The sequence below is a fragment of the Mycteria americana genome, unplaced genomic scaffold, assembly GCF_035582795.1.
Source record: "Mycteria americana isolate JAX WOST 10 ecotype Jacksonville Zoo and Gardens unplaced genomic scaffold, USCA_MyAme_1.0 Scaffold_37, whole genome shotgun sequence".
NCBI lineage: Eukaryota > Metazoa > Chordata > Aves > Ciconiiformes > Ciconiidae > Mycteria > Mycteria americana.
Window position 1 is genome coordinate 1640430 of NW_027445624.1, and position 13835 is coordinate 1654264.

The window sequence follows — 13835 nt, forward strand, 5'->3', positions numbered from 1 at the left end:
AAAGGCATTCATGTGTCTCTCTTGTTAAAACCAACACCTCCACAATTGTTTCCAGAATCTTCAAAGAACAGATTTGACATTATCCACACTTACTTGATGGGATCATACTGCTGGCAAGACTGTATCATCACAGCTTTTACTTTCTCTTCCTCGGGAGCATTGGCTTCAGCCAGATTGGCAGTCTGTTTCACAGGGAATTGTTTGACACAGGCATTAGAAACGCGTTGAAGCCCACACAGCCAAAGACAACCCCACTCACCCCGTCCTGTGAAGAGCAGCACAGCGCTAGCTGAGGTTGCATGAAAACAGCTGCTTCTATAAAATACAGCTGTCCTGAAGATGTTCTGGGGAGCCCTTACGCCATTACATGCTGTCTATGTGCCTGTTCACCTCCTTGAAAAGAGCCTCCTTGGCCACTCAGAACCTTCAGCTCTGTTTGTACCTCACATAAAGGCTTGTGTCAGCAATCCCATTTTCTTCTGAGTGGACTGAAGTTATGTGTAGAAAAAATTATACTATCCAGATTTTGAAACTGATTTTTAAGCTCCAGACTGGTTGAAAGAGATGTACTACAATTTATGAAATTGTGCAGCATCCAAAGATTGGATCTCTAACTGTAATAACTAGAAATGCAGAAATGACCCTGCTTGTGTCCATGTTCCAGAAACACCTCTAATTCGGCTGTTGCAAATGTCCATCACTTACAGCCAATTAAATTCTTCTCTGAAACTTGTGTTAGTTTCCAATGCAACATTAACAAAACTTATGAAAAACAGTAAACAGCTTCTGAAGTGCTGCTTCTTTGTGTCTGGAACATGAGTAATAACACAATATGACGTTGAGGCTGATGAAGTGCTCCCCTTCTACCTTCCCAAACTGGCAACTACTCCTTACAGGACAGTATCAAAATATACAGACATTTTAAAGTGAAAATAAACACTTTAAATTCTTAAAAATCGAATTAATGTTTTGTTCACATTACAAGAGTTATCCAGCTATGGATCACAGTATAAGATTTAAAAATACAAACCAAACACTTCTTTTCTTTAAGCACTTAAGGAGAATATAGATATACCTGAATAAGCTGGGCCAGAGAAATAGGGGCAGAAGAGTCATCAATCTGTTCGCAAAAAATTAAACACACATTCATGTTGAACACATATTCATATTAAACGCATATTCATATTCAATGTCAGTCAGGAAATATTCTAGCGTATTCCATATCACAGAATCACAGAATCATATAGGTTGGGAAAGACCTTTAGGATCATCGAGTCCAACCATAATCCTAACACTGCCAAAAACCACCACTACACCATGTCTCTAAGTACCTCATCCAAACGTCCTTTAAATACCTCCAGGGATGGCGACTCAACCACTTCCCTGGGCAGCCTGTTCCAATGCTTGATAACCCTCTCGGTGAAGAAAAATTTTCTAATATCCAGTCTAAACCTCCCCTGGCGCAACTTGAGGCCATTTCCTCTTCTCCTATCACTTGTTACCTGGGAGAAGAGACCGACCCCCACCTCTCTACAACCTCCTTTCAGGTAGTTGTAGAGAGCGATGAGGTCTCCCCTCAGCCTCCTTTTCTCCAGGCTAAACAGTCCCAGCTCCCTCAGCCGCTCCTCATAAGACTTCTGCTCCAGACCCTTCACCAGCTTCGTTGCCCTTCTCTGGACACGCTCCAGTACCTCAATATCCCTCTTGTAGTGGGGGGCCCAAAACTGAACACAGTATTCGAGGTGCGGCCTCACCAGTGCCGAGTACAGGGGCACAATCACTTCCCTAGTCCTGCTGGCCACGCTATTTTTGATACAAGCAAATATATGAAATACAATGCATTACTAGGCACAAATACCAATATTCACAGGAGAACTGTGCAAATGAGGGCATTACTCAGTTTTTACTATGCTGAAGCAAATGCACTGTATTTACAACATCGACTATCTTTTACTGGAAAATATCTACTAAGGTAATGTGTGGAAAATTAATACAAGGCTACATTGTTTAGAATTAAGAACAGTGTGTAGAAAAAAGGCTGAGATTGGTTTTTACGTACTGCTTTTGATGTTGCCCTCGCTGGCTCACTTGGACTTCTAGAAGAAGAAAGAAAGGTGATCAGAACTTAAAAGAAGGCACTTGTACCCAACATAAAGCAGTGAAAACAGAGTCTAAAACCTGAACATCAAACCATTCTGTTCTGATACTCTAGTGAATGTGGACATTTATATGTATACATAAACTGTTCCCGATTGGTACACGCAGTGCAACTAAAAAAAACCCCAAAATCACATTTCTCCTTTGTCACAAATTACTCTAAGACTTACAGATACAGAACACAACAGTGCAAGAGGAAGTCCTCAGATATTTTGTCTCTGCGAGTAAGTATCAAAAATATGAAGCCTCTACTACAGTTTTGTGTTCTTAAATAATCAACCATGAAAGTACAAAGGTAACTTTAGCCAACCCGTATATCCCTAGCATTACAAGTAGGTACCAGACAGAGTACTTCAGTTTCTAAGAAAGAATAGGGAGGCTCTAGACACTTTGAAGTGCAAGTTTACTGAAATGAAACAAATCAGCCATCTGACAAAGAAATAACAAAAATGTCAGCAGCATCGTCTTTACTACAGTGTTTCTCTGTGGAAGCCCAAGCACTCTGTTCAGATATCTACCATATTTAGCCATGAAAGTGCCAAAATGTGCTCAATGTGTTACATATGCTATATTGACTAAAAATAGGCGCAGAAATCTCACCTGAAAGCAGTTCCTATGATTTTTTGGGGAAAAAAAGGTCTTAACTGCCTGAATCTGCTTTAAGATAATCTTGAAAACACTACAATATTGTAGGAAATAATTATTACATTTCAAAACTTGCTGAGATTCCACATACTCATTGATCTGTGCCTGCATGCTACTCATCACCAATCAGACATGCAACCATTGATGGCATTAACAAACAATTCCTACACCATCCAAAGTGTCCCATGAGCAGAGGCAATTCAAAGGCTGCTGTGGAATTCATGTGAAGTTTACATGCAGAGCCACGTAAATTCAGGGCTTTTTGCTTGCAAATGCTTCATGGGTACCAGGACGCTGCTGTACTGTTTGTTCAAGGCACACTGTAACTCATCAGTCTACTTTATTTACTGAGTAGCAACAGCAGAAAGGCATGGCAAAACCACAAGCTAATAATATCTACTAATGGTGGTGGAGAGGCATATCTTGAAGAAGGCTGGAAAACATGACCATTCAAACAATGCTAATGCAGCTGATAGAGATCTGGACTGTATGAATACATAAATGACAGCAATAATCCTGGAGTCAGGATGGCATTTGAACATCTGTAATTTTAATCAATACACCCGATTCTCTGTCCTCCAAACAGCTTAGGAACACAGAATTAAATCCTGGAGCACGCATATCACCTCAGGGTAAAAACCGACCTGGAAAGAGAACTCGTAACATTTGGTAACATGCTAAACTGCTTACTGAGGTTCAGGTTTGGAAAGGATTAACTACTCCTTCATCGCACTCACAGAAAAGACAACACACTTTAGGATAGTGTTCTTCTTCTCTTGCCAGAAACGGACATTGTCTTTAGGAAACTAATAGGAATCACTTAGGAATGCAACTTCTTGTTTGTGTGATTCCCCAGCTGGCAACCCTTGGTCTTTCCTGTATAGCTAGTACGCACAAAACCCAGATTTGGGGCGTAAGAATACCTGCCATATCCCGCCCCGCCTCCCCCAAATGCAAGAAATAGTCAAGCCCTGAGAATCAGACTCTTCTGAGATGGCAACAAATTCTCAGGTTACACTACAATGCCTATCTGTCTGGACTATAAAAGCACTAAAAGTGAACAGATATGATGAGGAATCTCTCCACGGAGAGGAAACAGGATCTACAGCCTGGGTCTCAGAAAAATCAGCCCCAAGAACAAACCCAACAGACTCCTCTTATTTAACAGTTACCATTGTTGGAGTTAGAACCCCATGTCCCTGCAGGCCTAAAAAGGTAAGTCTCCTTTGGGACAGATACAGTAAAATCTACCCCATGACAACAAAAACTAACAGCAGCTTTAACGAGAAAGATACAGTCTGAATGCCTCTGTAAACTAATACCCATCCAAAAAGTTCACACACTGGAACCCCTAACAGAGAATACCATGCTTTACGGATACTCAAATAACATGTTTTGTTCGTAGCTTTAACTCCTCCAACAGGGATTCTCCTAACAATTACCGATGAGTTCCTAGGAATCAGGGCATTATCATCTGTGTATTCTGAAAACAACACAAACACAGAAAAAAACATGAGTCAGTTTGTAAGAATGTATATTAATATGTCATTACATAGCACTTCACAGAATCCCTTTCAGATTAAAAAGCAAAATGTTCTAGGTAACATCACGCTTTTATCGTCTCAACACACTAACAGGACATTTCAAGAAATCCTCAGGTCTGAGAATCAAACACAAGCAGCAACATCTTTTGCATTTCTTAAAAATAGTTTGAACGCCAACAGCAAAAGGGGCTCAAAGGTCACTAAAGGAGAGTCTGCTAATGCATGAGGTTCTTTCCTGACCTAGCTTACGTTGCTTTTGCTGCTCTTAGGCTACAAAACCAAGACATCTCTGGAGAAAAACAAACCACAGCAAATTCTCACCTGCTTAAACCACATTCCAAAGTCTGACGAGCTTGCCCTGCAACACCACAGGCACTCAGCTAAAGCATGGAAACTCTGCGCCATTGCTTTCATAGCTGTTCACTAAAAACGATTCACCCACGAAGACTGACAGAACACAGAAGACAGCCTGCCATCTCTGTCTATTTCTTGCAGCTTAATCCATCAACAGCCACACTTCTCAGCTTGCTCAGTGCTTTACATTGACATGGAAACACAACTGGCAGGGCTACACATTGGATCACAGAGATTTTGGGGTTTTTTGAGCTTGCTTTCACAAGTAGGGCAGAATTGGCTCCAACTAAGGTGGTATCTGCCCTCTTAAGCTCATCATCTAGTTTGAATCAGCCCAAGGGACATGGATTCTTTCGATGCACATTTGCAGAGCAGAGAGACTCCAACAAAATGACTTATGAAGACAGCCTTGAAGAGCCTTTCGAAAGAAGCGTGTGCCTGAAGCTATCCATGCTTTGCCTTGGCTTACACCATGTTAGTCTTCTGAAGAGGAGGAAAGCCTCTGACCTTTTATGGAAGGCCCAAACAGGAAAAAAACCAACTCCCTGAGACACTTGGACTGAGTCAGCTTAAAACGCAAAGATCTCTCCATGAGAATGGCTTGTATGTTGTACTCACACAAGCTGGCTGTGACTAAATATTTTAAAGCACTCTCAGCAGCCATTCCCTGTCATCTGCCTACAGCTGTACATACTAAAAGCTTTGCAGACGGAATCAGAACGATGGTCTGAAAACCAAAGCTGCTGTATCTCCAGTCAAGCTCTGTCAGGGCGGTTTTGCTCAGTGATCACACACAAAATAGGAATATTTCACAATTTATGCTCCCTTTTTCAGTATATTATTCCTACGGGCAGGAACCTCTCTTAGACCAAAACATACCTACCAGAAGACATTATTTCAACCACGAAATGAACAGTTTACTTCTACTTCCAAATGACAGAATGCTTCTTCAGAAAACCGAGAAATCATTTCGCTGAAACAAAATTCCTGATCTTTCCCCCTAGGGAATCAAACAGTATGCTTCCTCTGGACTTCAGAGCAGTTTCAAACTGTTGGAGAACTTTCTCCGCCAGATCTCAAAGAAATCTGGCAACTTTGGTATTTTAAGTTGTCCTCCCACATTTCCTTACCGTTTTACCTAGAAGAATTCCAGGAAACCAAAACTTTTGTAAGCACTATACATCGCACATCAACCATGTATTCTTCTACGCCTAGCTCCGCCTCTAAAACACAGACCTGAAGGCAGCTGTCAGAACATCAACTACAGAAGAACAGCTCTGTGAGGCCCCAACACAAGTCACAGCTACCGATCGTGGCCGAATCACATTATCGCTTCCCACACCGCTTAATCCCCAGCACCGCTTCCTGTCCTGGTCCCCTCGCGTGCTGGCAGGATGGGCCCCAGACTGACTCACACTATGTGGGGACAAGCCACAAAGAGCAGAGTGCAGCTCCCGCAGGCCAGGGCTGCTGCGGTGCGGTCTGCGACGCCACCAGCCAGTCGGACCCCGAGGCCCCGCGCCCACTGCCCCCACGCACCTTCTTTGGTCTGGGCATTGGTGATCTGCAGGTCGCAGTTGGCCACCTTCAGCTTCTCGCGGCTCATGATCTGGCGCTTGAGGTCGCACAGGGAGATGTTGAGGCCGTTGAAGGTGACCGTATCATAGTTCAGCTTCGATGAGAACTTGTAGTGGACGCACGACATGGTTGGGGCCAGGCGGTGCCTGCTCCACAACAGCGTCTACGTGGCAGAAGACGTCGCGGCCTCTGCACCAGGTTACGGCCTGAGGTGGCACGGGGAAGGGCCCACCGAGGGGTCAGGGCAAGCAGCACAGGCTGAGGTGGAGTGGGCCGAAGGCACTCAAAGGCAACGGCACTCGGCCTCCACTCCCTCTCTCACACGCAGCACTCCCAGGTCTGACTGCTTGCTATGGGGGCCCCGGGGCAGCTGGTGCAGCTCCCCCATGTGCTGCCGCTGACCCCTGTGGCTGCTCCCTGTCCCCCTGCCTACAGCTGGGCACAGCAGGTGGTGATGGGGACACTGGTGCCCCAGCAGCCGATAAGGCTGCGGCCTCGGGCCATGGCCCAGGGGGAGCCCCTGTACCCCACAGCTCAGCATTGCATGCAGGGCCTCCCTGTGCTCCACACCCTGCCTAGCAGCAGCAAGATCTTAGAGGCCCCTGACAATGACATGGTCATCGAGGACAGCGTCACCGACACCAGCCCCCACCAGCTGGCCCCGAATCTGCCACGCAGCAGAATGAAGACAAAGCCCAAAGGTGAGGTTTGGGGGTTGGCAGACCCCACGGGCTGGCATCCCGTGCCCAGGAAAGCTTGCATCACCCCGCAGTTGGGCTGGTCTTGATTGCTTTTTCAGCAGGGGTGTCCATCACGGAGGCCCCAGGGTAGACCCTGATCCTGCCCGAGCTGGGGCCAGATGCCTTTGCCGAGGCATTTCCTGAGCTGGCAGGGGACAACCTGCAGTTTCAGGATGACCAGTCATTCACCATCGACATCACCAACATCCTTGCCTGGCTCGACACCATGGATGGCAAGGACACTGTCCCCGATGGCCCCGAGGTTCCCAATAACCCCTGCTTGACGGCCCTCCTCAAAAAGCTCCCTGACCTCTTCCGAGTACCGGGCAGAGGGCGTCTGCACCAAGGAGCAAGCAATGGAGGCGATGCAGGGGGACAGCAAGGACACCATCCCCGCAGTCCCCGACAACCCCAACGTCCCCAACAGCACCACCTTCCTCAACCAGCCCCCCGACTTCTCACAATACAGGGCACAGGGCGACTGCCCCAAGGAACAAGTGGCAGCAGCCATGCTGGGGAACGCCTGCCCCTTCTTGGAGGTGGCGACGTCCCCCTTGCTGGACCCCAAGGAGAAGCAGGGCAGGGTGGCAGCGGTCCTCCCCACTGGGCTGCCAGAGAGTCCTGTACCGACTTTGTGGAGAGTTCCATGGAGAGTCCCTCGAAGGGTTGCCCAGAGGGTCCTCCGGAGAATCCCCTTCAGGGTCCTCTGCTGAGCCCCACAGCTGCCCCCCAGCGTCATCCATCCTGCATGGCCCAACTGCTGGAGGAGGCCCTGCGGAGGCAGCCCCACGTGGTTTTGACCCACTTGCCACTACTGCCGGGTGCCGTCTCCTGCTGGCTGTTGCCCAGATCAGGCAAGGCGGCTGGCAAGAAGGCCAAGTGCCCCGTGCCGTCTGGCATGCCCAATATGCAAGCGCCCTCCCCGTGGGACAGCAGCCCACCTAAGAAGAGGAAGAAGATGGTGGGGTGCCAGGTGGTAAAACACTCAAAAACCCTGTACGAGGGGAAGCCGGATGGGGACAGTATGGCGGCTGACAGCAGCAGGCAGCAAGCGCGCAGCAGCAAGCGGAGGGCATCTCATGGCAACAATGGCCCACCAAGCAAGCAGGAACCCTGAGGGATGCCAGGGGACAAAGTGCCCCATGCCCTCAACCGACGGTGATAGGTTGATAGAGAAGGTGTGGAGCACGGATCCCCGCGACATGCGACCTGCACCTACGCACGCCAGCCCCAATCCTCTCCCTTATCTCTGCTTCTTTCGTAATTCATTAAAGGTTTGATGTTCGTTTCACAGCGCCTCTGCCTGCGGTCATTCGTGCAGCGGTAGGCGGGGGGGTTAACGCAGCCCCTGTCGCATTTGTACATCTGACCCTCCACCTCTTCACCCCAGTATATGAGGAACCCCCCATGATTCCGGATGGAGACCTTTCATCAGAACCTGAATTCCTGCATTCGGGGTAAATGAACTAGAAAGAGCTCTTAAAAATCTGCTGCCATGGATGCCACAGACAATCGCACAATAGATGCACTTTAGCCTTGCAACAGGAAAATTCTTCTTTAGCTTTGATAGTAGGACAAAATCGTCTGGTACTTGATATGCTTACCCTGCAACAAGGAGGCGCCTGTGCACTGATTCATACCACCTGCTGCACCGATGGTAACAAATCTCGACAAATCCAACATGACGTCCGTGACATTTCCAAACATTTACAAAGGTTACATCAAATCACAATATATCCTCGGGGATTTTCACTTGCTGACTGGTTCAGTTGAATACCATCCTTAAAATTGCAAAAAATATTAATGAAAACGCTTACTATTGTAATATTATGTATCCTATTAACAAGTTTTGTTTGGATTGTGATTCAGCTTTGCTTTGCCATAGAACCAAATGATCAAACACACCCAGAGCAATTAATCTCGCATTGCCCCCCTGCTTGGGAAAGTCCTCCTCCTCCTCCTCCACCATCTCTCCAGTCATGCCCAGCCATTTCGCACCTGTAGAGGCAAGAGGGGCTCGCACCCTCACTCTGCAGGGCTCTTACCCCAACCCCTGGATCACGCCATTACCCATGCCAGAAGGGCTGGAGCCTGGCGAGACGCTCCTGACCTTGGGTATGGCATGGGACAGTGGAAAGCGCTTACAGAGCATGCCTGCACTGCTCACACAGCTGCACGGACCCACTCACACACAGAAGCCTGTGACCAACCGCATGTAACTACTTGCGGATCACCAACCCTTTTGAGACACGTCCAGCTTTGTACGTAAAGGACGTGTCTACGTCAACCTGTCAGTCATACGACTGAACAGAGAAGGGGCAATCCCATCAATACGGCGCCCCAACGCTAACTCGGGGTACCTCTCGTTGGCTGGTCCAGGGCTGCTGGAGGGACACGCTACAGGAATGCGTTACTCTCAAAGAACAGGGTCTTGCAGCCACTCTTCCTCTTGCTTACCAAAGTTCAGACAGTGTTAGAAAACAACAAAAGAAAAAGCAGAGTTCTCTCTCACGTGTTACGGAGCCCATTAGATCAGCCTTCCTGTCCTGGTTTCAGTTGAGATAGATAGAGTTAATTTTCTTTATAGTGGCTGGTATGGGGCTATGTTTTGGATTTGTGCTGAAGACAGTGTTGATAATACAGAGATGTTTTAGTTGCTGCTGTACTAGTCAAGGACTTTTCAGCTTCTTGTGCTCTGCCAGGTGCAGAAGCTGGGAGGGGACACAGCCAGGATAGTTGATCCAAACTGACCAACGGGCTATTCCATACCACATGACATCATGCTCAGTATATAAAGCTGGGGAAGAAGAAGGAAGAGGGGACATTGGAGTGATGGCGTTTCTCTTCCCAAGTAACCATTACGCGTGATGGAGCCCTGCTTTCTTGGAGATGGCTGAACACCTGCCTGACCATGGGAAGTAGTGAATGAATTCCTTGCTTTGCTTTGCTTGCGTGCGCGGCTTTTGCTTTACCTATTAAACTGTTTTTATCTCAACCCTCAAGTTTTCTTACTTTTGCTCTTCTGATTCTCTCCCCCATCCCACCGAGGGGGAGTGAGCGAGCGGCTGCGTGGTGCTCAGTTGCCGGCTGGGGCTAAACCACGACACTTCCAACATTCAGTCCAGCTCCAGTCTGAACCCCAGAATAAGAAATACCGTCTTAAAAATTTCCAGAAAAAAGAAGGGCTTTGAAGTGGCAAGACCAGAGAACGTTCATGAAAGCCCCAGCATCCAAGTATCCATCCCTGATCACAGACCAACTGCACCGCTACCTGAGTAAGTGATGCCCTCCGCTCACTGGCAGCCACTGACATCTGGGGCTCTTCTTTGTTAGCACAAAGCACGTAGGCTGGAACTGGGGCTGGGGAAGAAAACCATATGCAGTCAGTCCGGTTTCATTCAAGACCATTAAGGTAAGTCCAGTTCACATTGACGAGGAATCACAGCGGGTCCCACCTGCCTCTGCAGACCCCAACACCACTCCTGTGCAGCCTCCCCAGGAGCAGGAAGTGCAGAACCAGAAATCTTCCTTCAAAATGAGGCCCACAGCCTGCTCTTTCCACAAGATGCACACAGCACCTGCTGAGAATAACCTCTGCTTTAACTATGCTTAGCTCTGCCATCTACATCAGGAGATCAGCTCCCAGATGATCCCTGCCCTAAAGACACACATCTTCCCTAAAGCAATGCTAGGTTATCCTGGTTTCAGCTAGGACAGCGTTAATTTTTATCCTAGTAGCTGGTATAGCGCTGTGCTTTGGATTTAGGATGAGAAGAATGCTGATAACACACTGATGTTTTAGTTGTTGCTGAGCAGTGCTTACAGTAAGCCAAGGACTTTTCAGCTTCTCATACTGCCCTGCCAGCGAGGAGGCTGGAGGTGCACAAGGAGCTGGGAGGGGGCACAGCCAGGACAGCTGACCCAAACTGGCCAAAGGGATATTCCATACCATGTGACGTCACGCTGAACAGAAAACTGGGGATTCTGGCTCGGGGGGAAGGACTGCTGCTCAGGAACTGGCTGGGCATCGGTCAGCATTGTGCCTCACTTGGTTTGTATTTTCTTTTATCATTATGATTATATTCCCTTCCTTTTCTGTCCTATTACATTGGTTTTATCTCAACCCACAAGTTTTACCTTTTTTCGATTCTCTTCCCCATCCCACTGTGGGAGACTGATCGAACGGCTGTGTGGTGTTTAGCTGCCTGCCAGGTTAAACCATGACACAGGTAAATACCAGAGCACAGGGACACCTGCTCATTCAGGTTAAGCTGATGGGGAGAAGGACCAGAAAGAGAAACACAAGATAAGGGAAAAGCCTGAGGAGCTGAGAGACAAAGGTGCAGGGAAAAGGACAGAGAGATGGAGAAACCAAGAAAAACAGGGAGAAGGAGTCTTGCAGAGAGACGGAGGAAGAAAAAGTAGGGTTGGGGAGCAGCACAGAGGGATAGAGATGGGGGGGAAGGAGAGGAAGAAGGAAGGAGGGATAGAGAAAGACGGGGACACGGACTGGGACATATAGGCAGAGAGAGGAACAGCAGGACAGGGAAGAGACCAGAGAGATTGTGAAAAACAGGGATTGATGCAGATCGGGACGAAGAGGCAGAGAATGAAAAAAAAGCAAGGGGCTGCAGGACAGAGACAGAAGGGGAAAAAAAGAGGGGCAGGGAGCAAGACAGAGGGAGAGCAAGAAAAAACAAAAACAAAGGGGCGGGTAGAACGGCAGAGAAAGAGAGGGGCTTGGAAAGTAGAGAGGGAGGAACAGGGAGCAGGACGCAAGAATAGACAGAAGACGAGAGGAACAGGGAAGCAAAATAGTGACACCCGTGAGGGAAAAGCAGGAGAGGCACAGGCACAGTGAGTAACCTGAACGCAGAATAGGGGTGACACAGCCCCAAGGGCCCAGCACTCACCGCATTTCCTGCTCTTGGTGCTGCCAGGAGAATTTTACAGTCCAGACACTTCTGTCTTTGCCTCTCTCAGCTCTTACAATATGAGGCTTCCCAGATACACAGCCTCACACACGCACACAGTCACACACACTACATGGCTGTACCCTACTTTTGGTTATGCATACAGACCCTGCGGTGCATGTTGGTGATCTGGTCTGCTGAGGACCCCTCAGAGGGACTCCTCCTCACCCAGAGAGGCTGTCTGCCTCTTGTCTGCAGCTGGAGGCAGCTTCCAGCTGGATCCCATTCATGTCCTTTTACAGCCACTTCACCTCTTTCTGATCTCTTCAACTTCAGCCTGAACCAGTGCTGTGGTTTAACCCAGCAAGCAGCTACACACCACACAGCCATTCACTCACTCCCCTCCCCCTCAGTGGGATGGGGGAGAGAATCGGGGGAAAAAAAAGTAAGATTCGTGGGTTGAGATAAAGACAGTTTAATAGGACAGAAAAGTAAGGGGCGAGGGGGAGGATAAAGGACTATACAAAATAAGTCATGCACAATGCAATTACTCACCAGCCGCCAACCGACGCCCAGCCAGTTCTTGTGCAGCGGCCCCCCAGACAGCTTTCCCCCAGTTTATATACTGAGCGTGATGTCATATGGTATGGAATATCCCTTTGGCCAGTTTGGGTCAGCTGTCCTGGCTGTGCCCCCTCCCAGCTTCTTGTGCACCTCCAGCCTCCTCGCTGACAGGGCAGTAGGAGAAGCTGAAAAGTCCTCGGCTTAGTGTAAGCACTGCTCAGCAACAACTAAAACATCAGTGTGTTATCAGCATTCTTCTCATCCTAAATCCAAAGCACAGCACTATACCAGCTACTAGGATAAAAAGGAATGCTATCCCAGCTGAAACCAGGACAGCCAGTTGCAGCCACCAAAATCCCCAGGGGATGAAGGGACAACCGAACCCTCAGCACAGCCTCTGGCAGATGGAAAGAACTGTGACCACCACAGCCGGCCCCAGGCTGCAGCCCCTCCTGCTGCAGGAGCTCCTGCAGACACCGCTCCTTCCCCATGCTGACGCTGACAGCACCCGTGTTAACGCAGGATCCAGCGTGCCCGAGGCCCAGCTCGCTGCTGCCAGGACAGGCCGTGGGGCGGCCTGGGGCTGCGGGACAGGCCTCAGGGGAGGTGCTGGGGCCGGGGCTGCAGGGGCTGAGCGGGGCTGCAGCGTCTCAGGGGGGCTCGGGGAGTTGGGGTGCCCGGTGCCTGTGCCCGGGGGGGTCTGTCCCCATCTCCTTCCCCTCCGCAGCTCTCGGGTCACTCCTGGGGCTGCCCCAGCTGGGCCCAGCTCCAGCTTAGATCTCACCACCACCACGCCCGGGCAGCCAGCAGGCAGGAGGCCTCTCCCACGCTCGCCCAAGGGCCTTGCTCACCTCATGGGAAGCCCCAGCCCTCACCTCAGCTGGGCGGCTGCTGGAGCAGAGACTCCACCTCGCAACACCAACATGGCCGCCTGGCAGCCCCCTGCCGCAGGACTACAGCTCCCGCCATGCCCTGGGATCCAACATGGCCAACTGGCAGCCCCCTGCCCCAGGACTACAGCTCCCGCCATGCCCTGGGGCACACCTTCCTGCTCTCTGACCCTGCGGGGACACCGTCCCCAGCCCGGCCCCGCCCCCACAGGCCCATGGCCGCCTCCCGGGGCTGCCCCGGCCCCGGCCCGGAGCTCCAGAGGAGCAGGGAGGAGGAGGGGAGAGGGGCAGAGCATCAGAGAGGGGTGGGACAGGGCGGTGAGGTGGCCGCAGAGGGACGGCAGATGGACAGAGGGACAGGGAGAATGGGGGAGAGCTGGTCAGGGAGTGGAGGAAGGAAAAGTACTGGTGAGGAGTGGGCAGAGGGACAGAGCGGGAAAGAGATGGAGG

General features: G+C 49.6%; 1 protein-coding gene across 1 annotated transcript; it reads right to left on the minus strand.

The window, feature by feature from the left end:
* Window positions 1-1054: 1054 nt before the first annotated feature.
* On the minus strand, window positions 1055-6405 carry LOC142403503 (E3 ubiquitin-protein ligase RBBP6-like). Its single transcript, XM_075489762.1, has 5 exons — window positions 6240-6405; window positions 4193-4285; window positions 3183-3198; window positions 2060-2087; window positions 1055-1120 (listed from the first exon to the last, which is right to left on the minus strand). The coding sequence occupies exons 1-5, from the start codon at window positions 6403-6405 to the stop codon at window positions 1055-1057; spliced, it is 369 nt and encodes a 122-aa protein (XP_075345877.1).
* Between the last annotated feature and the right edge of the window lie 7430 nt (window positions 6406-13835).

Excerpts from the sequence above, each read along its gene's own strand:
- LOC142403503 (XM_075489762.1), bottom strand. The coding sequence starts at position 6,405 with ATGTCGTGCGTCCACTACAAGTTCTCATCGAAGCTGAACTATGATACG. Across the intron at positions 4,286-6,239 it reads CAATGCCCAGACCAAAGAAG|AATACACAGATGATAATGCC; the intron begins GTGCGTGGGGGC and ends TGTTGTTTTCAG. Across the intron at positions 1,121-2,059 it reads CGAGGGCAACATCAAAAGCA|ATTGATGACTCTTCTGCCCC; the intron begins GTACGTAAAAAC and ends TTTTGCGAACAG.